Source organism: Pristis pectinata, chromosome 5, assembly GCF_009764475.1.
Source record: "Pristis pectinata isolate sPriPec2 chromosome 5, sPriPec2.1.pri, whole genome shotgun sequence".
NCBI classification, from domain to species: domain Eukaryota; kingdom Metazoa; phylum Chordata; class Chondrichthyes; order Rhinopristiformes; family Pristidae; genus Pristis; species Pristis pectinata.
In genome coordinates, this window is record NC_067409.1 from 68,928,247 (window position 1) to 68,954,272 (window position 26,026).

Below are 26,026 nucleotides of genomic sequence, written 5' to 3' on the forward strand. Positions count from 1 at the left end.
CAGCCTTCCACCCCCTCATCTAACTCGTTAATAAATATCACAAAAAGTAGAGGTCCCAGAACCGATCCCTGTGGGACACCACTAGTCACAGCCCTCCAATCTGAATGCACTCCCTCCACCACAACCCTCTGCTTTCTACAGGCAAGCCAATTTTGAATCCACACGGCCAAGATTCCCCGGATCCCTTGGCCTCTGACCTTCTGAAGAAGCCTACCATGCGGAACCTTGTCAAACGCCTTACTAAAATCCATGCAGACCACATCCACTGCACTACCCTCGTCAATCTTCCTGGTCACCTCCTCAAAGAACCCTATCAGGCTTGTGAGGCAAGATCTTCCATTCACAAATGTTCCTAATCAGTCCATGTTTCTCCAAATGCTCATAGATCCTATCTCTTAGAATCCTTTCCAACAGCTTACCCACCACAGACACAAGGCTCACTGGTCTGTAATTCCCTGGACTATCCCTACTACCTTTTTTGAATAAGGGGACAATATTCGCCACCCTCCAATCCTCCAGGACCATCCCCATTGACAACGAGGACGCAAAGATCCTAACCAACGGTTCAGCAATCTCCTCCCTCGCCTCACGAAGCAGCCTGGGGAATATTCTGTCAGGCCCAGGGACTTATCTGTCCTAATATTTTCTAACAACTCCAACACATCCTCTCTCTTAATATCTACATACTCTAGAACATTACCCTCACCTACACTGTTCTCAGCATCATCAAGACCCCTCTCCTTGGTGAAAACTGAAGAGAAGTATTCATTGAGAACCTCACCCACTTCCACAGCTTCCAGGCACATCCTCCCACCTTTGTCTTTAATCGGACCTACCTTTACCCTAGCCATCCTTCTGCTCTTTACGTACGAGAAAAAAGCTTTGGGATTCTCCTTAACCCTACTCACCAAAGCCTTTTCATGTCCCCTTCTCGCTCTCCTTAGCCCTTTCTTAAGCTCCTTCCTTGCTACTCTATATTCCTCACGAGCCCTGTCCAATCCTTGCTGCTTACACTTTATGTATGCTGCCCTCTTCTTCCTAACTGGTTGTTCCACCTCTCTCGTCACCCACGGTTCCATCACCCTACCATTCCTTCTCTGCCTCACTGGGACAAATTTATCCCTAACATCCTGCAGAAGATCCCTGAACATTGACCACATCTCCATAGTACATTTTCCTTCAAAAATGTCATCCCAATTTACACTCCCAAGTTCTCACCTTATAGCCTCATAATTCGCCTTCCCCCAATTAAATATCTTCCCGTCCTCTTTGCTCCTATCCCTGTCCTTGACAATTCTAAGGGTTATGGAGCAATGGTCACTGTCCCCCAAATGCTCACCCACTGATAGATCTGTCACCTGACCCAGTTCATTACCTAAAACTAGATCTAATATGGCATTCCGTCTAGTCGGCCTGTCAACATACTGCATCAGGATTCCGTCCTGGACACACTTAACAAACTGCGCCCTGTCTAAACCTTTGGCACTAAGTAGGTGCCAATCAATATTTGGATAGTTGAAGTCTCCCATTATAATAACCCTGTTATTTTCGCATCTCTCCAAAAACTGCCTCCCAATCTGCTCCTCAGCATCCCTGCTGCTACCGGGGGGGCCTATAGAAATCTCCCAGGAGGGTAACTGCCCCTTTCTTATTCCTAACTTCCACCCATATTGACTCTAGAGAGGATCCTTCTACATTATCTACCCTTTCTGCAGCTGTGACTGTGTCCCTGACCAGAATCGCCACCCCTCGTCCTCTTCTCCCCCCCCTCCCTATCCCTTTTAAAACACTGAAAACCAGGAATATTCAATATCCATTCCTGCCCCGATGTCAGCCATGTCTCTGTAATAGCCACAATATCATAGTCCCATGTACTTATCCAAGCTCTCAGTTCATCTCCCTTATTCCTGATGCTTCTGGCATTCAAATAAATGCACTTTAGCCCATCCACCTTACTACTTTTATAGCCTGTACTCTGCTTCTCCTTCCTCAAAGCCTCTCTACCTGTCAGATCTGACTTTTCCCCATCCCCTTCTTCCTCTGACCTACTCCTCTGGTTCCCTTCCCCCTTGCAATCTAGTTTAAACCTGAACCAGAAGGGTATCAGACCTGGATACATTTCAGATGCCGTCTCACAAGAGCTCTGTATGCTTGGAGCAAGATGCCTCTATTTTTGCACTCAAATCCTCTTGCAATAAAAGTTAATGTGTTTTGCCTTCCTCATTACCTGCTGAGCCTATATACTAACTGTGATTCTTGTTACAAGGACATTCAGGTTCCTCTGGACACCACTTTCCAATCTCCCACCATTTAAAACATATCTTGTTTTTTCTCCCCCACAAACCCTATCCATAAGACATAGGAACAGAATTAGGCTGTTCAGTCCTTCAAGTCTGCTCTGCCATTTGATCATGGCTGATTTATTTATCCCTCTCAACCCCATTCTCCTGCCTTCTCCCCATAACCTTTGATGCCCTTACAAATCAAGAACCTATCAACCTCCACTTTAAGTATACCCAATGACTTGCCTTCCACGGCCTCCACAGATTCACCACCATCTGTCTAAAGAAGTTCCTCCTCATCTGTGTTCTAAAGGGACGTCCTTCTATTTTGAAGCTGTGCCCTCTGGTTCTCGACTCTCCCACTACTAGAAACATCCTCTCCATGTCCACTCTATCCAGGCCTTTCAATATTCGGTAGGTTTCAATGAGATCCCCCCTCATCCTTCTAAACCAAAAGATTATGGTTTAGAAGGATGTAGGATAAAATTTTCAATTTTAGCAAAATTTACTAAAATTCTCTGGACAGGTCCCAGCGGACTGGAAGACAGAGAATATCATGCCACTGTTTAAAAAAGGATGTACGCAAAAGGCAGGTAACTATAGGCCTGTTAGCTTAACATCTGTAGTCAGGAAAAAGCTTGAAGCTATCATTAAGGAAGAAATAGCGAGACATCTAGATAGAAGTGGTTTCATCAGGCAGACACAGCATGGATTCAGGAAGGGCAGGTCCTGTTTGACAAGCTTACTGGAGTTTTCTTTGAGGATATAATGAGCGCAATGCATAGAGGGGAACAGGTGGATGTTGTATACTTGGATTTCCAGAAGGCATTCGATAAGTTGGGGGTAATGTATTAGCATGGATAGAGGATTGGTTAACCAATAGAAGGCAGAGAATTGGGATAAATGCGTGTTTCTCTGGTTGGCAATCAGTGGTGAGCAGCGTGCCGCAGGGGTCGGTGCTGGGCCTGCAACAGTTCAGGATATACATTAAAGATTTGGAAGAGGGGACTGAGTGTAGTGTATCTAAGTTTGCTGATGACATTAAATTGAATGGAAAAGCAAGTTGTGCAGAGAATTGGGAGAGTCTGCAGAGAGATATAGATTGGTTAAGTGAGTGGGCAAGGGTCTGGCAGATGGAGTACAATGTGGGTAAATGCAAGGTCATCCACTTTGGAAGGAAAAATAGAAGATCAGATTATTATTTAAATGATGAAAGACTGCAGCAAGCTGTTGTGCAGAGAGACTTGGGAGTGCTTGTGCATGAATTGCAAAAGGTTGGTTTGCAGGTGGAACAGCCTTTATTGCTAGAGAGATTGAATTTAAGAGCAGGGAGGTTAAGCTGCAATTGTACTGAGTATTGGTGAGGCTGCACCTGGAGTACTGCGTGCAGTTCTGGTCTCCTTACTTGAGGAAAGATACACTGGCTTTGGAGGCGGTGCAGAGGTTCACCAGGTTGATTCCAGAGATGAGGGGGTTAGCCTATCAGGAGAGATTGAGACGCCTGGGACTGTACTTGCAGGAATTCAGAAGAACAAGAGAGGATCTTATTGAAGCATATAGAATTATGAAAGGGATATTTAAGATAGAGGCAGGAAGGTTGCTTCCACTGGTAGGTCAGACTAGAACTAGGGGACATAGCCTCAAGATTCGGGGGAATAGATTTAGGACGGAGTTAAGAAGAAACTGCTTTTCCCCCCAGAGAGTAGTAAATCTTTGCCCAGGGAAGCAGTCGAGGCTACCTCATTAAATATATTTAAGATACAGTTAGATAGATTTTAGCATAGTAGGGAAATCAAGGGTTATGGGGAAAAGGCAGGTAGGTGGATCTGAGTCCACAGTCAGATCAACCATGATCTTATTGAATGGCGGAGCAGGCTCGACAGGCCAGATAGCCTACTCCTGCTTCTATTTCTTATGTTATGTTATTAAACTCCAGCGAGTACAGACCCAGAACGATCAAATGGTCGTCATACGTAAACCCTTTCATTCTGGGATCATTCTGATAAACCTCCTCTGAACCTTCTCCAATGCCACCACATCCTTCCTTAGATATGGGGCCCAAAACTGCTGACAATACTCCAAATGTGGACTGACCAACACCTTATAAAGCCTCAGCATTCATCCTTGCTTTTATTTTCCAGTCCTCTCGAAATGAATGCTGACATTGTGTCTATTCCCCTGACTATACTATCCCCAGTCCCAACTACATTTTGCTTCTCTGCCCTCTATTGAATGGTGCCAAGGTTCAGTTGCTTATCCTTCCTACAGTCCCCACTCTCATCTGCATAGGAAGCAAGAACATCAGACCTGTTGGACAAGCTCAATGGCTGAGGCTTCTCCAGCACCTCTTGGATCCCCCTACCTACCTAACTCACAGACCAAACTTGAAGTAGTTAATCTTATGTGTGTGACTGCCTACTGAAACACAGCATCCAGGTAACTCTCCCTTACCCTGATGTGTCGCAGTGTTTGAAGCTCAGATTCCAGGTCTTCAACTTTGAGCCCAAGTTCCTCGAGCAACCAACACTTGTGACAAACCATACTGCCACCCAGCTTTGTATCAGCAAACTTGGATATGTTGCTCCTCGTCCAAAACAGCCAGGGCACTTGGAACACCCAACTCTCCTACTATATAGTCCATTTATTAACTAGTCTTCAATCTACTTTGTTATCCACAATACTTTGTGCTCAGATTCTGGCATCTTACCACCAACTTCCTGTAAGTTCTAATACATCCCATCAACTTGCTTGCCCTTTTCTATATTGCTGGTCGCAACCTCAAAATATTCCAAAAGATTTGTCAAATATGATTATCTTTTTATAAATCCATGGTGACTCTGCCAGTCCTATTATTTGCCAGAATCTGTTATCACTTCCTTAGCAATAGAGGAATTTTCGCTAGTACTGATGTCAAGGTCACTGGTCTGCAGTTCCCCATTTCCTCTCCTGCCTCTCTTAAACAGTGCGATTGCATTTGCTACCTTCCAATCTGAGGAACAGATCCAGAAACAAAGCTCTACTCTTCTCCAGGTTGAGAGCTGCAGTGCCCAAGAGATTCAGCTTTCACTCAGATCAATCTTCTAATACTTCTACCCCATCCCCAGCTGAGATCAGAGAAATAAGGCCTGTCTCCATGCACTTTGGCCCATCAAGTCCACACTGACCACCTATATACACCTATATCAACCACCTATATACACCAGTCCTACACTCATCCCATTTCTTATTCTCCCCACAGACCCATCATCTTCCCCCAGATTCTACCACTCACCCACACACCAACATAATTTTCCCACCAACCCGCATGTTTTTGGGATGTGAGAGGAGACCAGAGCACCTGGAGGAAACCCACACAGTCACAGGGAGAGCATGCAAACTCCACACAGACAGCACCCAAGATCAGATCGAGCCCAGGTCTCTGGTGCTGTGAGGCAGCAGCTCCACAAGCTGCAACCATCACGTCCACTCAAAATTCTATATAGCTGCATCATGACTTCTCGACTCTTAGACTCAATGCCCCAACTGATGAAGGCAAGCGTGCCCTATCTCTTCTTTACCACCCTATCTACTTCTGTTGCCACTTTCAGGGAGCTATATCATGTCCACTCAGATCAATCTGGAATCTATTTTGTTTTAGGTTGTTATGTGCAAAGCGAATCCCAAGCTAAAAGGGGGTATATGCTATGATACTTGAAAAGCAAAAGGATCCAAAAGATCCAGAAGGCACATGGAATCCACGAAGACTTGGCAGGTTGGATTCAAAATTGGCTTGATCATAGAAGACGGAAGGTAGTTGTGGGAAGGGTGTTATTCTCACTACAGGTTGTGACCAGTGGTTTTCTAGAACCTCTGTTGTTTGTGATATATATAAATATAAAAAAAGATCTGAATGATAATGTAGGTGGTCTGATTAGCAAGTTTATAGACAAACTAAAAATTGGCAGAGTTGTGGATAGTGAAGAAGGTTGTCAAAGGATACAGCAGGATATACAGTTGGAAATATGGGCAGAGAAATGGGAGGTAGTGTTTAATCTGGACACGTGTGAGGTGTTACACTTTGGAAGGTCAAATGGAAGGGAGAAGTCTATGGTAAACGGCAGGACCCTGAGCAGGACTGATGTACAGAAGAATCTTGAGGTTCAAGTCCATAGCTCCCTGAAAGTGGCAACAGAAGTAGATAGGGTGGTAAAGAAGGGATAGGGCATGCTTGCCTTCATCAGTTGGGGCATCGAGTCTAAGAGTCGAGAAGTCATGATGCAGCTATATAGAATTTTGGTTAGTCCACATTGGGGTTATTGTGTGCATTTCTGGTCGCTGCCTTACAGAAAGGATGTGGAGGCTTTGGAGAGGGAGGTTTACCAGGATGTTGCCTAGATTAGAGCATATTAGCTATAAGAGGTTGGCCTAACTTGGATTGTTTTCTCTGCTGCGTCGGAGGCTGAGGGGAGACCTGACAGAAGTATATAAAATTATGAGAGGGACAGATAAGGCAGACAGTCAAGGCCTTTTTCTTAGGGTGGCAGTGTCAAATACAAGACGGCATACCTGTAGGGTGAGAGGGGGAAAGTTTAAAGGAGATTTACAAGGCAAAGTGGTAGATGCCTGGAACACACTGCCAGGGGAGTTGGTGGAAGCAGATAGGATAGCCACAGGCACATGAACAGGAAAAGAATGGAAGGATATAGACTATGGGATTAGTTTGGATTGGCATCATGGTCAGCACAGACATTGTGGGCTGAAGGGCCTGTTCCTGTGCTGTACTGTTCTGTTCAGTTGCAGTTTTAGAATTTTCCAATAGTCCATAAAAAAAAACACCCCATGGCTTAACAATCATTAAAAACCAAAATGAATTCAAGCTCTTGTACACTACTTTGAGTTGTAGAATCTGTTTGTTCTTGGATTCCCTTTCTAACTCCATCTCAGCCAACACTTCAAAGGAGGCTTGAATTGCATTTCGATCATCCGATAGCCTCTGGTGCTGCTCTGGGGTTCTAATTGGAAACGCTGGGGATCTTGGAGTACGTGGAGTCTGTGGGGAAGCAAAAAACACAAAGACAATTAATGTTTTAAAAATAAAAGTTATTCTGCTGCCATCACAGTATGGGCACAGACAACTACTGCTATTTCAAAGTCAAAGTTTATCGTCATATGCACAAGTACATGTATGCACAGGTGCAATGGAAAACTTACTTGCAGCAGCATCACAGGGACGTAGCATCAGATATGCAACGTTCACAAGAAAAACATAAATTAAACAAATTATACACAATTATACAAGAAAGAATACAATTAGAATGACCATCGTGTTGCATTACTGAGATGGTGGTTAGGGTGGTGCCGGTTGGTTCAAGAATCGAATGGTTGAAGGGATGTACCTATTCTTGAATCTGGGACTTCAGGCTTCTGTACCTCCTACCCAATGGCAGCTGCAAGAAGATGGCCTGGATCGTGGAGATCTTCTTGTAGATGTAGATCTTCATGTAGATACTATTGACGGTGGGGAGGGATGCGTCTGTGACGTATTGGGCTGAGTCGACTGCTCTCTGCCGCTTCTTACGTTCCTGTGCATTTGAATTGCCGTACCAGACCATGATGCAACCAGTCAGGATACTTTCTTAGTGCATCTGTAGAAGTTTGTTGGAGTATTCGGTGATGTGCCAAATTTCTTTAACCTTCTTTTATTTTATTTATTGTTTTTATGAACTTACTTTAGGGATTAAAGGGATTTTGGCCATTCAGAATGGTGAATTTGCAGTAATTATAGTCGGACCACAATGACTACTGATGCAAACAAGCAGAATGAAGAAGACAGTAGAGGGTTGAGGTGAGACTGCACTCCCCTACCTCATCAAACAAAAGGATTTGGATGCCTTGAGTTCCTGCACAAAAAGCAGATACTTCTGCTTCTCTGCCAACACCTTCCTTTGTATTCATTCCATGCCCTACGCCGGTTTAGGGCCCCAAGCAGCATCAATTTTTGCTCTTTTTGCTTCGTGAGAAATGGCTCCCCCTTGCTTGCCAAGTCTTGACGAGAGTATGTGAACTTGCATCATATGGCACATCAATGAACCAAAATGGGCTTTCATAACAATTGGTAGCTTCACAGTCACCATTTCTGGTACTAGCTTCGTCTTTCTGGACAATTCCAAATGTGATGCGATCAGAATTTCTCCAGATCATCCAGGTCCTTGGATTCTCTGCTACTGCTGCCCAGTAACACAGGCACTGTGCATACCTTTTGTTATTCACCTGGAGGTTGAATGTATAAGTTGGAGGAAAGATATACCTCCACAACATGAGAATCCTGTTAAAGATAAGGAACCATGAATAATATTTCGGTTAGAACTGTAGGAACCTCATGATGCCAACCTACAATCCACAAACCGAGGTTCTACTACAAAGCAATAGTTTGGGTAAGGGCCTAATAGAACTTTTCTCCTTTGCCAGTTCCTGCCTACAGAAAGAAGAGAAAAGTAGAGTGGTGGTCATGAGGTAAGGTTAGTTCTTCAGTCATCTCACCTGATTATCAGACGAAATTTCTCTCAAGGACTCGATCTGCTGAAGATTCTTTTCATGTTCACATTTTATTGCTTGATTTTCAACATCTTTCACCTGCAGCTGTAAATTCCGCAATCACATTGATAAAGGCGAATTGCTTAATAATAATAGTAAAGCTGTATTTTATATACACAATTGCAAATACAGCAGCAACAAACTTATCTTCGACTGATTTCTACTAACAATTTTATACTTGGAATTTCGTTCATGTTGAACTACAATAATAGAACATAAAACAGTACAGCAAAGCAACAGACTTTTCAGCCCACCATGTCTGTGCCAACCATGATGCCAATTTAAACTAATCCTATCTGTCTGCACATGGTCCGTATCCCTGCATGTTCATGTTTCTATCTAAATGCCTCTTAAATGTTGCTATTGCATCTGGTCCCACCACTTCCGCTGGCTGCATGTTCCAGGCACCTACCACTCTAAAACAAAACATGCTTCCCACATCTCCTTTAAACCTTCCTTTTCTCACCTTAAATATTGTGTTCAGTTTTGGTCACCCTGCTATAGGGAAGATTGCAATAAACTGGAAAGAGTGCAGAGGAGATTTACGAGGATGTTGCTGGGACTTGAGGGACTGAGTTACGGAGAAATATAGAGAGTTTTTCATTGGAGCAGAGGAGAATGAGGGGTAACTTATAGAGGTGTATAAAATCATGAGGGGCACAGATAGGGGGATTGTGGAAATCAAGAACTAGAGGTCATAGGTTTAAGGTGAGAGGGGAGAGATTAATAGGAACCCAAGGAGCAACCTATTCACCCAGGGGGTGAATTGCAAGGGCCCTGGCAGATATATTTAAAATGTCATTAGCCACGGGTGTGGTGCCAGAGGACTGGAGGGTAGTTCATGTTGTTCTATTGTTTAAAAAAGGCTCTAAAAGTAAACCAGGTAATTACAGGCTGGTGAGCCTTACATCAGTAGTAGGTAAATTATTGGAAGATATTCTGAGAGATCGGATATACAAGTATTTCGACAGCCAAGGGCTGATTAAGGATAGTCAGCATGGCTTTGTGCATGGTAGATCGTGTTTAATGAATCATGTAGAGTTTTTCAAGGAGGTTACCAAGAAAATAGATGAAGGAAAGGCTGTGGATGTTGCCTGCATGGACTTTAGTAAGGCCCTTGACAAGGTCCCACATGGGAGGTTAGTTCAGAAGGTTCAGACTCTAGGTATCCATGGAGAGATTGTAAACTGGATTCGAAATTGGCTGTGTGGGAGAAGACAGAGAGTGGTAGTGGATGATTGTTTCTCAGACTGGAGGCCTGTGACTAGTGGTGTGCCTCAGGGATCTGTGCTGGGTCCATGGTTGTTTGTTGTCTATATCAATGATCTAGATGATAATGTGGTAAATTGGATCAGCAAGTTTGCTGATGACACTAAGGTTGGAGGCATTGTGGACTGCGAGGAAGGCTTTCAAAGCTCGCAGAGGGATCTGGACCAACTGGAAAAATGGGCCAGAAAATGGCAGATGGGATTTAATGCAGACAAGTGTGAGGTGTTGTATTTTGGAAGGACAAATCAAGGTAGGACGTACACAGTAGATGGTAGGGCACTGAGGAGTGCGGAGGAACAAAGGGATCTGGGAGTTCAGATACATAATTCCTTGAAAGTGGTGTCACAGGTAGACAGGGTTATAAAGAAGGCTTTTGGCATCCTGGCATTCATAAATCAAAGTATTGAGTATAGGAGTTGGGATGTTATGGTGAGGTTGTAGAAGACATTAGTGAGGCTAAATTTCGAGTATTGTGTGCAGTTCTGGTCACCTAACTATAGGAAGGATATCAGTAAGATTGAAAGAGTGCAGAGGAGATTTACTAGAATGTTGCCAGGTCTTCAGGAGTTGAGTTACAGGGAAAGATTGAACAGGTTAGGACTTTATTCCTTGGAGCATAGGAGAATGAGGTTTGATAGAGGTTTACAAAATTATGAGGGGTATCGACAGAGTAGATGCAAATAGGCTTTTTCCACCTAGATTAGGAAAGATAAGTATGAGAGGAGATGGCGTTAGGGTGAAGGGAGTAAGTTTAGGGGGGAACTCAGAGAGTGGTGGAAGTGTGGAACAGGCTGCCATCTGATGTGGTAAATGCAGGCTCACTCTTAAGTTTTAAGAATGAATTGGATAGATACATGGACAGGAGCGGTCTGGAGGGTTCTGGACTGGGTGCAGGTAAATGGGACTAGCCGAATAAAGTTTTGGCACAGACTAGAAGGGCCGAATGGCCTGTTTTCTGTGCTGTAGTGTTCTGTGGTTCTAAGCAGAAAGGATGTTTAGCTGTGAAACTGGTCTTGACGTGAAAACAAGAGAGGCTGTGGCAGCTCCTCCTGGCTCCACAGCAAAACTGGAGCCTCTGCCAGGCCACACCTCAGCAGCCCCGCAGACCTTCCAACCACCACCACCACCACCACCTCCTCCACCACACCCTTCAACTATTTACCATCCTGTCTTCATTCAGTTCATGCCTGAAAAGTCCAGTAGATACTTCCCCCATAATTTCCCAAATCTTAAACTAGAACACCCTCTCTTCCAATTGATTGGTTTAATAATACAAGACAATTGCATCATCAGCTCCACAGCAAACTTTCATTCCTTCAGAAAATTAAGGTTACCATCAACTTTTAATAGAATGGGCCACGTTAACAATATCAACCCAAGTACCAAAAGGTTTTTGAGAAGTTATTTTAGTGTTTTTTTAAGCAGAATTAAAACATACAAACAATAAATCTATAACTTTCATTTGCTTCATGTTTCTACTCAAAATGGCTTTAGTGCAGTGTGCTCAGAAAATATACCAGTTATGAAGACCAGGGTGAGCAAGAATTTAAGGGACAATGCCTTGCTTCATTTTAGCAACCAGAGTAGCAGTTTTTGATTTCATTACCTGATTGTTAAGTTCTTTAATGGTTTTTGTATTTTTCTCTGCTTCCTCTTGCATCAGCTGCAATTTTGCTGTCAGTTCCTTAGAGTATTCTGTTTGCTGATCCAGCTGCTGGGAGGCATTAGTGAGATCTTCGTACAGCATCTCCATCTGACGGTTTGAAAACAAGGTGTGAGAACACTGTGCAATAGTATAGATTTATACATCAGACCACTGGTCATTACATCTTACCTTTATTTGTTTGGAACATTGCTGGCAAAGCCAGTATCTATTGTCTGAAGAGGTGGTGGAGGCAGCGACTCTCACTGCATTTATGCAGCATCTAGACAAGCTCTTGATTCGCCAAGGCATAGAAAGCTACATTCCTAATGTGGGTAAATGGGATCAGTGTAGATAGGCAGCATGGAGAGCACTGTTGACGGCACCTCTTATCACTTTGCTGATGACTGAATATGCTTTGCTCCCACACATCTGCAGATCACCCAGACTGACAACATCAGACCACTCTTGCATTTCATTCCAGCAATCTTTTACAGCTAAACATTCTAGTTCATAAACATGTCTGTACACATATTGGATCCTCTTAGTAAACTGCCCAAAAGTAAAATCCAATTCAACACGCTACTTTGTACTAAACAGGATGAAGATAATTAGGTAATTCCCCTGTCAATCAAGCCTAGAAATCACTCTGCTCTACACTACAGTTTTTATGTACACTGTTCTTTATTCTTCACTCACTGCATTTTTTTTTACAGAAATTAGCTTCTCTTTGTGGAGAGAAGTTGCTACCATTTCTTTCTTTTACTCTCCAACAGCCCGCTGACTGTAGAATCATGTGCTCCATCTCACCTTCAATTAATTGGCTCACTAAAATTAATTTATTATTTTCTTGTCAGTCAGATATCTGACATGCACCAACATGTCCTAGAGACCTCAAATCAAATCTGAGAAAGTCACATGGGTTCGGCAGTCAGCAGCTATGACATGCCCACCATGTCTGTACCAATCGTGATGTCAAATTAAACTAATTCCATCTGCCTGCACATGATCCACATCCCTCCATTCCCTACCTGCTCATGTGGCTGTCTAAATGCCTTTTAAATGTTATTTGCATTAAATGGTGCATGCTTTCACCACCTTATCTAGCAGCCCGTTCCAGGCACCTACCACTCTTTAAAAAGAAAAACAACCTGCCTCACACATCTCCTTCAAACTTCCTCCATTCACATTAGACCTATGCCCTCTAGTATTCAACATTTCTACCCTGGGAAATAGACTCTTGGCTGTCTACCCTATCTATGCCTCTCATAATTGTATATACTTCCATTAGGTCACCCCTCCAACACTCCAGAGAAAACAAACCAAGTTTATCCAATCTCTCCTTATAGCTAATACCCTAATGCAGGCAGAGATGTCTTAACAATATTTGATAAATGATGCTGAATAATGTAATTAATAGAAATACAATAAAACATTCATAGCTTATTTCAAAAGGTGGAAAAAGAGCAAAGGGAAACACAATCTTTACTGATTGTAGGTAACTATGGTAGCACAGCTGTAGAACCCCCAAAATAAGGTCTCTGATCACCAATCTAATGTTGTTGCTTGATGCAAATAGTCTGTACCTGCTCAATGAGTTTCATCAAGACATAGCAGAGAAACTTCCCATCTCCATTAATGCAGTGGGAAAATAAGCAGGACTCAGTCCCTCTTTGACTCAACTGAACTCCAATCTTCAACCCATTTACTCAAAGCCAGACCCATTTTTACAGGCTTAAAAAATTAATGCAAAATCTTTTTGGGAACAAGGACAAAACGTCCTGGAATGTTACTTTACTGGGGGGGGGGGGGGGTGAGGCGGTGGATTGGTGACGAGTATGAAGAGGAGGTTGCTCATCCACCCCTAAGTGATAGAATGAAGGTTACAAGTCAGATCTTAAGTAACTTGAGAAACAAACAGGAAAAGCTAACACGTGCACCTTGAAAAGTATTTTTTAAAAATGAAATTCACATCTTTATATGAAAATGTAATTGAAAGCTAGAAACAAGTAATTAGGGCAACCGACCAACATGGTGCAACAGAAATTAACATTCCAAACTATTCAAGGTGCCCTAAATCTAAAACATACAACAAAAATATTCATGCATATAGGAGTATGGGAATTCAAATAGCTCTATGAAAATGTCAGAAATTCACCAATGCAAGCACTTTCATTCAAAAAATTTAAGTTAATATTGAGCTTCACGATAGAAGAGCCATCACAAATGTTCAAATGTAATTCAATGCTACGTAGTTAAATCTCAGTGTAGAATCTGATGACATTTAGCCTCACCTGAACATTACAGGAATTTTTCGTTCTTTCTATGGCCTCTCTCATCTCCATAATTTCTTGCTCCTTTCTCTCAATCATGTCTTTATTTTCTTCCTTAGTAGCCACAGCAGCACTGTACTTCAACTGAAAGAACAGTAGTGATGTTAGTTTTTTTTAAACACACACTGGCTTGCCATGATAAATCGTACCAAGCATAGTTACTGAGTTGAAATTCTAAGCTTCAAAGTGAGAGGATTAAAATAGTGGCCATAGGAGAAGTGGGGAGGGGTGGGGGAACATTCTTTGACTGCACAAGTGGTTATGAACTGAACTCACTGCTGTGATGGCAGTAGAAACAATCTGCAGCGCTTTCCAAACATAATTAGATAGGGAAATACTTTGGAGGCGATAGTGAAGAGCAGGGAAATGGACAAATAGCTTGTTCTAAAAGGACAAATGATAGGCCAATTTACATTCTTCTGTGCTATAAAGATTCTACAATTTCAAAAGCAATAGCACGTCAGAATACAATGTCCAAGAAATTGTACCAGGATTCCACTGTTCAGTGGACACATTAAAAGGCAGCAATCTGAATAGCTTTACAGGTCAACACAAGCACCTTTTGGAGTCAACTCTTATCTAATGGAATGGTGCAGAAATGTATTTATTTTGCTTGTTTATTATAAGTTCTTCGGGCAAAGGGTTTGGACAATACAGTCGTTGGTGGGTATGAACTCCTGGAAGACTGTGATACGAGGGGTGGACAGCAAAAGTCGCCCACTGAGGGTAGTGCTACAGTGTAACACTATTATTCTGTATTTTAAAATCAGCAAACAGACAGGTTTCACAGAGATAGTCTTCCCTATTGATAGCTAGATCTGACCTAAATTACAAAATTAAATTTTGCAACTTAGGGGTGATTGAACTCACAATTTGAATTGTTTGCACAGCACTAAAATCATTCCCATAACAGAGCCATGGAAAGGGAACAGCAAAGATTCATTACATTTCAAATATTGAATGGTCTTGTTAAACACTTGCAAAGAGATTGACTTTTCTCAGGAAGATAAATCAAGAGTACCTGAGTCTGAAAGCAGTAAAAGATCAGTAAAAATAAAGGCAAAAAAACAAAAACCAATAAGGCAAAAACAAGATCAGTAAGAATGAAGTTAAGAATTTTATCTGATTCTACTCTCATTGGCTACGGAACAGGAAATTGTTTTCTTAAGTAATAATTTAGATGGTAACTAAAAAGGAAATTGGACAAAAAGTTGAATTTGGATGAAAGCAGCCATAGGGAAAGGACAAGGAAATGGAGGGAGCAGGTACTTGAAAAGCTGACACTGTTTCATTTTTCGTTATTCGGGTCGTTTCAGCAGACTTTGGAGAAGCTAGGTTTTTTCTTCTCTAATCGGGAATAGCGGAGCAAGACTGCGCAGGCACGTGACATAAGCGGTTAGCGTGCAGGCAGTTTGAAAAGAAGACCACCATATCGAGCAGGCAGCTGAGTGGTCGGGCTTTGGCTTAAGGGGCTTCGGCATAAAGGGGCAAGGCGGGTGAGTACCTGGTAGGTAAAGGTAAGGTTTACCTGTTACTGTTATAAATTTTTAAGTAGGATAAAACTAAGTAGGGTAAGAATTAATTCAGATGGAGGACATGGAGGTGTGCAGCAGCTGCATTATGTGGGAGCTAGTGGACGCTGCTGGGGTGCGCGGTGACCACTTCTGCAGTAAGTGCTGGAGGCTGATGGAACTTCAGCTCAGAATTGATGAGCTGGAGACACAGCTTCAAACACTGCGACACATCAGGGAGGGAGAGAGTTATGTAGATACTGTGCATCGGGAGACAGTCACCCCCGCTTAGAGCAGATACTTCGAGGGTACAGGAGGGTAGATAGAAGGGTGACTGTCAGGGGAAGGAAAAAGAAAAAGAAAGAGAAAAGGCAGATAGTGCAGAGGACCCCGGAGGCTGTTCCCCTCAATAACAGGTTTTCTGCTTTGGAAGCTGTTCAGGGGGATGACCTGCAGGGATCAAGCAGCAGTAGCCAGGGCTCTGGCACTGGGACCAGTCCTGCTGCTCAGAAGGGAAGGGAGGAAAAGAGGAGGGCAGTAGTGATAGGGGACTCGATAGTCAGGGAAACAGATAGGAGGTTCTGTGGCAGTGAGCATGAATCCCGGATGGTATGTTGCCTCCCAGGTGCCAGGGTCCGGGATGTCTCCGATCGGGTCCACAGTATTCTTGAGCAGGAGAGAACGCAGCCAGAGGTCGTGGTACATGTTGGTACCAACGACATAGATAGGAAGAAGGATGAGGTCCTGAAAAGTGAGTTGAGGGAGCTAGGCAGAAGGCTGAAGAACAGGACCTCAAAGGTAGCAATCTCAGGATTGCTGCCAGTGCCACGTGGTGGTGAAGGTAGGAATAGGAGGAGATGGCAGATTAATGTGTGGCTGAGGAGTTGGTGCAGGAAGGAAGGTTTTAGATATTTGGATCATTGGGATCTCTTCTGGGGAAGGTGGGACTGTACAGAGAAGACGGGTTACACCCAAACCCAAAGGGGGGGGGGGGGCAATATCCTTGCAGGCAGGTTTGCTAGGGTGGATCGGGAGAGTTTAAACTAGTTTACGAGGGGGATGGGAACCAGAGGGGTAGGTCAGAGGAAGAAGTGGATGGGGAAAAGTCAGATCTAACATGTAGAGAGGCTTTGAGGAAGGAGAAGCAGAGTACAGGGTATAAAAGTAGAAAGGTGGATGGGCTAAAGTGCATTTACTTAAATGCAATAAGTATCAGGAATAACCGTGATGAACTGAGAGCTTGGTTAAGTACATGGGATTATGATATTGTGGCTCTTGCAGAGACTTGGCTGTCACCAGGGCAGGAATGTGTATTGAATATTCCTGGACTTCAGTGTTTTAAAAGGGATGGTGGGGGGGGGGGGGGGGTGGCTGGTTGGTGGTGAAGAAGAGGGGGAGGGGTGGCGTTACTGGTCAGGGATACTATTACAGCTGAAGAAAGGGTGGATAATGTAGAAGGATCCTCTCTAGAGTCAGTATTGGTGGAAGTTACGAACAAGAAAGGAGCAGTTACTCTACTGGGAGTATTCTATAGGCCCCCCCAGTAGCAGCAGGGATACTGAGGAGCAGATTGGGAGGCAGATTTTGGAAAGGTACAAGAATAACAGGGTGGTTATCATGGGAGACTTCAACTTCCCAAATATTGATTGGCACCTACTTAGTGCTAAAGGTTTAGACGGGGCAGAGTTTGGTAAGTGTGTCCAGGACGGATTTCTGTCACAGTATGTTGACAGTCCGACTAGAGGGAATGCCATATCAGATATAGTATTAGATAATGAACCGGGTCAGGTGACAGATCTTTCGGTGGGTGAGCATTTGGGGGACAGTGACCACCGCTCCCTAACCTTTAGCATTGTCATGGACAAGGATAGGAGCAGAGAGGACGAGAAGATATTCAATTGGGGAAGGGCAAATTATGAGGCTATAAGGCTAGAACTTGAGTGTAAATTGGAATGACATTTTTGAAGGGAAATGTACTACGGAGATGTGGTCATTGTTCAGGGATCTCTTGCAGGATGTTAGGGATAAATTTGTCCTGGTGAGGCAGACAAAGAATGGCAGGGTGAAGGAACCATGGGTGACAAGAGAGGTGGAACAACTAGTTAGGAAGAAGGCGGCAGCATACATAAGGTGTAAGCAGCAAGGATCAGTTAGGGCTCATGAGGTATATAGGGTAGCAAGGAGGGAACTTAAGAAGGGGCTGAGGAGGGCAAGAAGGGGACATGAAAAGGCTTTGGCGAGTAGGGTTAAGGAGAATCCCAAGGCTTTTTTCTCGTACAGAAAGAGCAGAAGAATGGCTAGAGTAAAGGTAGGTCCGATTAAAGACAAAGGTGGGAGGATGTGCCTGGAAGCTGTGGAAGTGGGTGAGGTTCTCAATGAATACTTCTCTTCAGTATTCACCAAAGAGAGGGGCCTTGATGATGCTGAGGACAGTGTTGGTAAGGGTAATGTTCTGGAGCATGTAGATATTAAGAGAGAGGATGTGTTGAAGTTGTTAGAAAATATTAGGACAGATAAGTCCCCAGGGCCCGATGGAATATTCTCCAGGCTACTCCACGAGGCGAGGGGGGAGATTGCTGAACCGTTGGCTAGGATCTTTGAGTCCTCGTTGTCCATGGGAATGGTACCGGAGGATTGGAGGGTGGCAAATGTTGTCCCCTTATTCAAAAAAGGTAGTAGGGATAGTCTAGGGAATTACAGACCAGTGAGCCTTATGTCTATGGTGGGCAAGCTGTTGGAAAGGATTCTAAGAGATAGGATCTATGAGCATTTAGAGAACCATGGACTGATTAGGGACAGCCAGCATGGCTTTGTAAAGGGAAGATCTTGCCTCACAAGCTTGATAGGGTTCTTTGAGGTGGTGACCAGGAAGATTGATGAGGGTAGTGCAGTAGATGTGGTCTACATGGATTTTAGTAAGGCGTTTGACAAGGTTCCACATGGAAGGCTTCTTCAGAAGGTCAGAGGGCATGGGATCCAGGGAGGCTTGGCCATATGGATTCAGAAATGGCTTGCCTGTAGAAAGCAGAGGGTTGTGGTGGAGGGAGTACATTCAGATTGGAGAGCTGTGGCTAGTGGTGTCCCACAAGGATCAGTTCTGGGACCTCTACTTTTTGTGATATTTATTAATGACTTGGATGAGGGGGTAGAAGGGTGGGTTAGCAAGTTTGCAGACGACACGAAGGTCGGTGGTGTTGTGGATAGTGTGGAGGACTGTTGAAGCTTGCAGAGGAATATTTATAGGATACAGAGCTGGCCTGAGATGGAGTTCAATCTGGAGAAGTGTGAGGCGGAGTACAAGGTTAATGGCAAGATACTGGGTAGTGTGGAGGAACAGAGGGATCTGGGGGTCCATATCCACAGATCCCTGAAAGTTGCCTCACAGGTGGATAGGGGTAGTTAAGAAAGCTTATGGGATGTTGGCTTTCATAAATCGTGGGATTGAGTTTAAGAGCCGTGAGGTAATGATGCAGCTCTACAAAACTCTGGTTAGACCACACGGAGTACTGTGTCCAGTTCTGGTCACCTCATTATAGGAAGGATGTGGAAGTGTTGGAAAGGGTGCATAGGAGATTTACCAGGATGCTGCCTGGATTGGACAGTATGGATTATGAGGAGAGACTAAGGGAGCTAGGGCTTTACTCATTGGAGAGAAGGAGGATGAGAGGAGACAATGATAGAGGTGTATAAAATATTAAGAGGAATTGATAGAGTGGACAGCCAGTGCCTCTTTCCCAGAGCACCAATGCTCACTACAAGAGGGCATGGCTTTAAAGTAATGGGTGGGAAGTTCAAGGGAGATATCAGAGGAAGGTTTTTTACCCAGAGAGTGGTTGGGGCATGGAATGTGCTATCCTGGGGTAGTGATGGAGGCAGATACATTGGTCAAGTTTAACAGATTGTTAGATAAGCATATGGAGGAATTTAAAATAGGGGGATATGTGGGAGGAAGGGGTTAGATAGTCTTAGGCGTAGTTTAAAGGTCGGCACAACATGGTGGGCCGAAGGGCCTGTATTGTGCTGTATTGTTCTATGGTTCTATAGACACAGGTGCAGATTTAGTGGGCTGCTTGGACTCCTACAGTTACTGGAGTAAATTTCACACCTTATCCCCTTCCAGGCTGGCGTTCAAACCAACAAAACCTCAAAAATGCTGTAGAATATTCTATTGACATCTTTAATCCTCTTGTGCAAAACCACTCATCTTCATTGTTTGTATCAACTATCATATGGCACAACCAAAACTAAGATTCACGATCAATGCTCTTTGATACAGCATCTTCATGCACAGTAGTTCAACATGAAGGCACACTGCTGGTTAAAGTTGCTGACTGTTAGGACAATTAACTCACAGATTTACCGTCAAGAAAGGCAAGTCAATGAATAAAATCAGCTATTGTCTGTATCATGTAACTCACTTTGATGTCCTCCAGTTCTTGAGTCAAGGCAGAAACATTTTCAGATTTCTGACAGCAAATGCTTCTCACTTCTTGTATTTGATTCTTCAGGATCCTCACCACATCCTAAAACAAATTGATTAAATTTCTCTATTAAAAATAAATCAACAGCCTTCAGTTTGGAGCCACTGATCAGCTCCAACTCTGAATGCATCAGATCTTTCACCAAACGAAAGATAATGTGCAGTAACAGCAAGCCATTAGGAGGGCAAATCTCACGGATGCTGCTTGACCCACTGAGTTCTTTCAGCAGATTGTTTGTTGGAGCAAATAGTATGTTAGTCTTTATTATAAGAGGTTTTGTGTACAAAAGCAGAAATATCTTACTCCAATTATATAACATTATACCCAACATTATGTACCCAAGATAACAGAGAATAGAATAACAGGGGCTTAAAATATATTGGGGTCCACATTCTACTTTCCTACAATTGGATCATGCACAAGTGGTTTTAAGTTACAACTCTCAAACCTGATCAGCTGTATGCTTCTTCTCTAGATCAGCAATAACCCTTTTGGCATCAGACAGGCTCTGCTCCATATGTTTCAGCTCCAGTGCCTTAAACAGCAAAACAAACTATTCATAAACCCAAATAATGAAGAATACCAGGTTAAACGCTCTGTATTGCCAGAGATTCCGTATGGGCATGTACAATTGTGCCAACAAATAAATTCAGTTCAAAAAGTGAAGAAATACTTCAGCATTGACAATACATTGTTACCATTCTGCAATGTCAAATAGAACATGACAACACTATAGGAGGTACAGTAAACCTGTCCAATCATGCATAAACAGACCAGGCGAATACGTTTTCATTAAAATGTACTCAGGTTTGAGAAAAAAAAGTCATGGGACCAGAGAGATATTTAAGCACAGAGTTTATCAACAAGTCAATATGAAGTGTTTAATCATTTCTAAGAATTAGTTTTGAGATTATGTTATAGGGATATCCTAGGGTATGTCGGTTGTAAAAACAGCCACAAGGGTATCACAGGAAGAAAGCCAAAGAGCATTGAGACATTTAAATGAAATCTACTCAGAAATAGCATAATGTGACAAGTATAATTGGATTTGCTTAAAAGTTCTGAGATTTGTTTTACACTATGGATATTTTCTTCTGCCTGATATACAGTTGAAAAATACTGCCCAAGGCATATGCTTGTAAAGTGTGAAACAGGCAGATTTAAACAATCACACTTGCACCACTTTCCTTTGACCTTGGACTGTTTCTTGCCAAATGACTTGGATGTACTTTCTTCCACAGGATCCATCTTGCCACTTATCGATGTAGCTACTTAATTTTATCTAGCACTACCTTCTTGAATTCTCTTAAAACTTAAACATTTCTAATTTAAGTGCCTGTACAAGTTGGTTACTACCCTCTGAGGCTGGGAATGACAACAGCTATCCTTCGATTAGTGTCAGTCTTTACCAGCTCTCCCCCCACCCCATCCACCGCCTCCAGTCAAATGCCATAAGCATAAAGATTGCTTCCTCATATGTTTAAGAAACTTGCCCTGTGTGTAACCAAATCTTGTACATGATTTTGTAGCAGTGCTACAAAAGAAAGCAGTGCCTATGTAGCATAAAGCAACCTAGGGAAATACTTTTCAGGTTATATGTTTAACTATAGAATAAGAATAAAACAATAGAACCCAAGACTACGAACAAAGGAGTAGCAGAAAAATAAACATTTAAAAGAGGCACATGTTCTGGATCATGTACCTGCTGTTCAGACTTCAACAATAATTCAGAAGATTCTTTCTTTAGGAGATCTTTCTCATTCAAAGCCTTCAAAAGCTCCCTGTGTCAAGAGACATTAATGGTTCAGTAATGAAACAGAATTACAGTTAAGAGAAATATTTTAACTGTCATTAATTTTTAGTAATTTTTAATAAACCAGTTAAACTGGTTACACAAATACCATTTGACTTGCATTAGGTTATACATTGGAAACACAAGATAGTATTCCTGTCTGCTCTCAGTGTTTTCATGTAGTCATAAATGCAAGTGAAAATATTAAATCTTCCTTCTCTTCCATTTATCTCCAACCCAACAGACTACATGGTTTAGAAGGAAGGAAGGCAGTGGTGCCTGACAGAATGAATGGGTGGAATTAGACCAAGGGCAGAGTTGCCAACTGCACATGCTGAATAAATCACCTGTACTTTCAATGACAGCCACACTCACAGGTTAGTTAGTAAAAACTATGCCCATGGCATTGTAAATCTAATAATCTAACTGACATTCTGCTCAGACAAGACATACGGAGGCAAGAGTTCTCATCAATCTGGAACGTGTCGTTTCTTCAGTTTCTGGCCCTAAACCAGGGGGCTTGAGGAGGAGGGAAGGATGGTCAGTCACCAACTAATACTTACTTGGAGTTGTTTTCCATGTCTTGTTGAAGTTGTGAAGCAAACTTTTGGTTTTGTTCCTTTTCAGCTTCTGGAAGCTCCATTAGTGACTATATTTAATACAAGAGATATTTAAGAAAATACTTCAAAACGGGTGATGGTCAGTGCCGACTCGATGTTTCCATGCTGTATCTCTCTAACGATCAACCATCAATACACACTTGGGAAAAGGAAACAATCCATATATTCAGTATAGCTTTAAGAAGTTAGGGGGAATTTGCTTAAAAAGATGAGAGCAGATATTTGGCATTGTTTTAACATGCTATGACATATGCAGATCTGAACCAGAATAGTTGGTAGAAATGGACAGTATTATGACATTGAAATCAACATTTTGGCAGCTTTTAATCTGTTGAGTATTCAAGTTATTTTTCAAATGGTGTATAACTCAATTCACAAATTATGTACAGTAAATCTTACTCTATCCCTGAGCTAATCAGAGTATATAAAAGCACTAACTCTAAACCGTACTTAATCTAGCACAAATCCATTGATTTCTCACATTTGTTAATTAGAGCCAAAGAAAATACACGATTGATCCATTGGGTTATATATTGAGAATTCATCTTGACTGGGAGCTAGACTTGGAGGCTATGCTTAGCCTGCTTCTCACAGGAAAAATTAATGTTCCAATAGATAGCACAAGATTCAAGACAATATGGGTGGATAACTCTCTCAAGCGTATTCTGGGAACAAAGGGTTTCAATCCCAAAACTAGGAAAAATAGTCCTGATGCAGGGTTTCAAACAAACATCAACAATTCCTCCCCCTCCCTCAGATGCTACTCAACCCACTGAGTTCCTCCAGCAGTTTGTTCTTTGCTCCAGATTCCAACATCTTCAGTCTCTTGTGCCTCTAAGACGAATGAAGTTTAATGTGGCACTTCATTAGAATGCATAGTTTCCTGCTCTCCAAATTAATTATGAGCAGTTACAACATTTGAAAGGATGCTCTTTTCCCCACCTCCTTTAACTGTAGCATCAAGCAAGATCAGGAGATTAAACCACCAAAACATACTCAGAGAAATCTGGTGAAAGTCAAGAAAATTAGTGGCTTTCTAAATGAGATATTTAAATCAAATGCTGGAAACTCAGCAGGTCAGGTAGCACCCATGTCAAGAGAAACAGTAATACTTCAGGTCAAAGATCCTTCAACAGAAAATATACACGTTGCTTTTCACTCACACTAATTTCAGTCCTCAGTATTTCAGCTTCCTCCTTCATTTGTTCCAGATTTTTACGCAGTTGTTCACTCTCATACTCTTTAAATTTCACAACCTCCTGTAGATTGTCATTAGTATCTTGGAGAGAACGCTTTTCCTCCAGACTTTTTTCATGTTCTAACCTTGTATTTAGAAAACAAAAGGAGCATCAGATTAGATCCTATTAAGGGGGAAATATTAACAGTTCAACTGGTTAGCAAGAAACTGACACTGGATTTTCAGACTCTGCTCCAAAGAGGGCATTCAAATAAAAGTTTACAGAATTCACTTATGAAAGCCACAAAACTGATAAAAAAAAACTTTGTTTAGCACACTTTCATCTGAATGGCATCAGATTGAATAAAGCCAAGGAGACCTGCAGCTTATTCCAGCTCTCCTCTAATGAACAAATTAAAACTTCTGAGCACTTCTTGAAGGAAGTAAAGGCATAGGGTGGGAAACATCTGACTACAAACAGCCTAACGGTGATACCATTCAACTGGCCGTGGTCTGAATGACCTGCCTTCTAGACTAGGCATGCATCTCTGCTACAGCACCCCATTTAAACTCAACTTCACCATCCTATCATACATGTCTGCAGTTGTAACAGCACCAAAATTACCATAGAATCAAGTACTAATCTAATAAAGCTGCTACGAAGATCTGCTTGAATGCTAACAACAAAGGCAGAACTTAGGGGCTCAGTTGACAACTGTGCCAACTAACATGGTGTAAACTATCAGTAGACCCAACTAAGGTGGAGCTCAGGTGGAAGAGAAGGCAAGTGCAGAAAGGACCATCCTGCAAGGCTAAGTCCTCATCTACACACATGCCAGTGCCCATCTTCCAAACATAACAGCTGAAGCATATCTGATCTACAATTACTCCCTACCCTTTATCACTAAGGAGGGCATGATTAACAAGCTCAGGAAATGTTCATTTGTCAGTTCCACTTCAAATAGCACAGAATGTAATTAGAATCAGAGTCAAATCCTAGCATTTCCCTCCCAATGTTCCAGTTGGAATGCCTTTACAAGGACTGCAACAATTCAAGGCAATGCATCGCCTTTCAAAATCATCAGGCTTTGCAGTAAGTGGCCAGATCAACAACATCCCATCCCAAGGGTAAAATATAAACCTGGATACTTAATGTCAAGTTGCTAAAGGCATATCTTTCCTCAAAGCCAAGTTTCAACAGGTGTTCACAAAGTAGGAAACTTCATTATTACTAGAGATACTCAAACTCACTTCATTAAATGGCTTCTGAGCTCTGTACTACGTCAGAGATTGCTATAAATTATGTTTCAGAGGAGTTTGGGAACAAATGTAAATAAGTAGCAGACAGACCATCACTAAATTTCTACAACTCATTCCACCACCTTTTTCGATTTAACCACCATACCACAACAGATTGTTTTTACAAAGTACTGATAGGCATGTCATAAACTTCACCTGATTTTATCCAACTGTAACTGGATCTTTATAAACTGGTCTGAAAGTTGAATGTGCTCAGCATCTTGCTTGGTCTTATAGGAACTGTATTCCGCCTTTACAGTTAGAAGTTCCTTGTCAGCTGACTGCAGCACAACACGCAAGTCATGCACTTCACTCTGCAATACTGTCAAAGTAGAAAGCAGCTAGCATCATCAGGACAAAGAGCATGTGATTTGATATTCAACAGCAGATCTTTACTCAGCCACAGATTGCAGTCATGCTCTTGCAACAACTAGACAAAGCTTAATTAGAAACAGAAAACACATGTACAAGGCAACGTCAACAGAGGCACTTTAAAATTTAGCTCAATGGGATGCTGGAGTACTAACTAAAGCTAATATGTGAACTGGGTATTTAGAATATCAGAACAGATGAAGTATTACACTATTGCAATAAATGAAATGTATATTTCACCTACTATTGTTTTTATTCAGACAGTCCTGCAGCTCATTCTCCAATGATTTATTCTTTGTAATGAGCTCCTGCTGGTTTTTGTTCCTATCATTTCGTTCAGAGATGAGCAGCTAAGAGTAATTTACACAGAAAAAGGTTTATAGATATGAATTAGGATATGCTTTTTAAATACAATTTTAATTGCAATCATGTACATAACTTTTACATCTGTGTATTTTAAAATAAATGCATGCAGAGAGAAAACAAAGACTTCACAAATAAAAAGATGTCAGATTGCCAGGGTTTGTGGACAAATTTAAAGACTAGTCCCTTGTACAAGTCCTTCCCAATTTACGAACGCCTGATTTGCACACAGCCTGTACATACAAACGAATGTTTGGGAGACCATTGGGATGGATTTGCCGGCTGCTGCGGGGCCGCAGACATCATCCACTG

The 26,026-nt window shown here is 42.3% G+C and overlaps 1 protein-coding gene across 1 annotated transcript in view; it reads right to left on the reverse strand.

Annotated features, from left to right (window-relative positions):
* Positions 1-26,026, reverse strand: part of kif15 (kinesin family member 15) — a 100,896-nt gene that overhangs the window by 19,453 nt on the left and 55,417 nt on the right. Inside the window, exons 19-29 of the mRNA XM_052015649.1 lie at positions 25,596-25,701; positions 25,136-25,301; positions 23,667-23,826; positions 22,447-22,532; positions 21,794-21,872; positions 20,540-20,626; positions 20,029-20,133; positions 14,061-14,183; positions 11,731-11,877; positions 8,802-8,900; positions 7,153-7,311 (exon numbers count right to left, since the gene is read on the reverse strand). Of these exons, the coding sequence (XP_051871609.1) occupies positions 7,153-7,311; positions 8,802-8,900; positions 11,731-11,877; positions 14,061-14,183; positions 20,029-20,133; positions 20,540-20,626; positions 21,794-21,872; positions 22,447-22,532; positions 23,667-23,826; positions 25,136-25,301; positions 25,596-25,701 (1,317 nt within the window). The remainder of the gene's footprint in view (positions 1-7,152; positions 7,312-8,801; positions 8,901-11,730; positions 11,878-14,060; positions 14,184-20,028; positions 20,134-20,539; positions 20,627-21,793; positions 21,873-22,446; positions 22,533-23,666; positions 23,827-25,135; positions 25,302-25,595; positions 25,702-26,026) is intronic.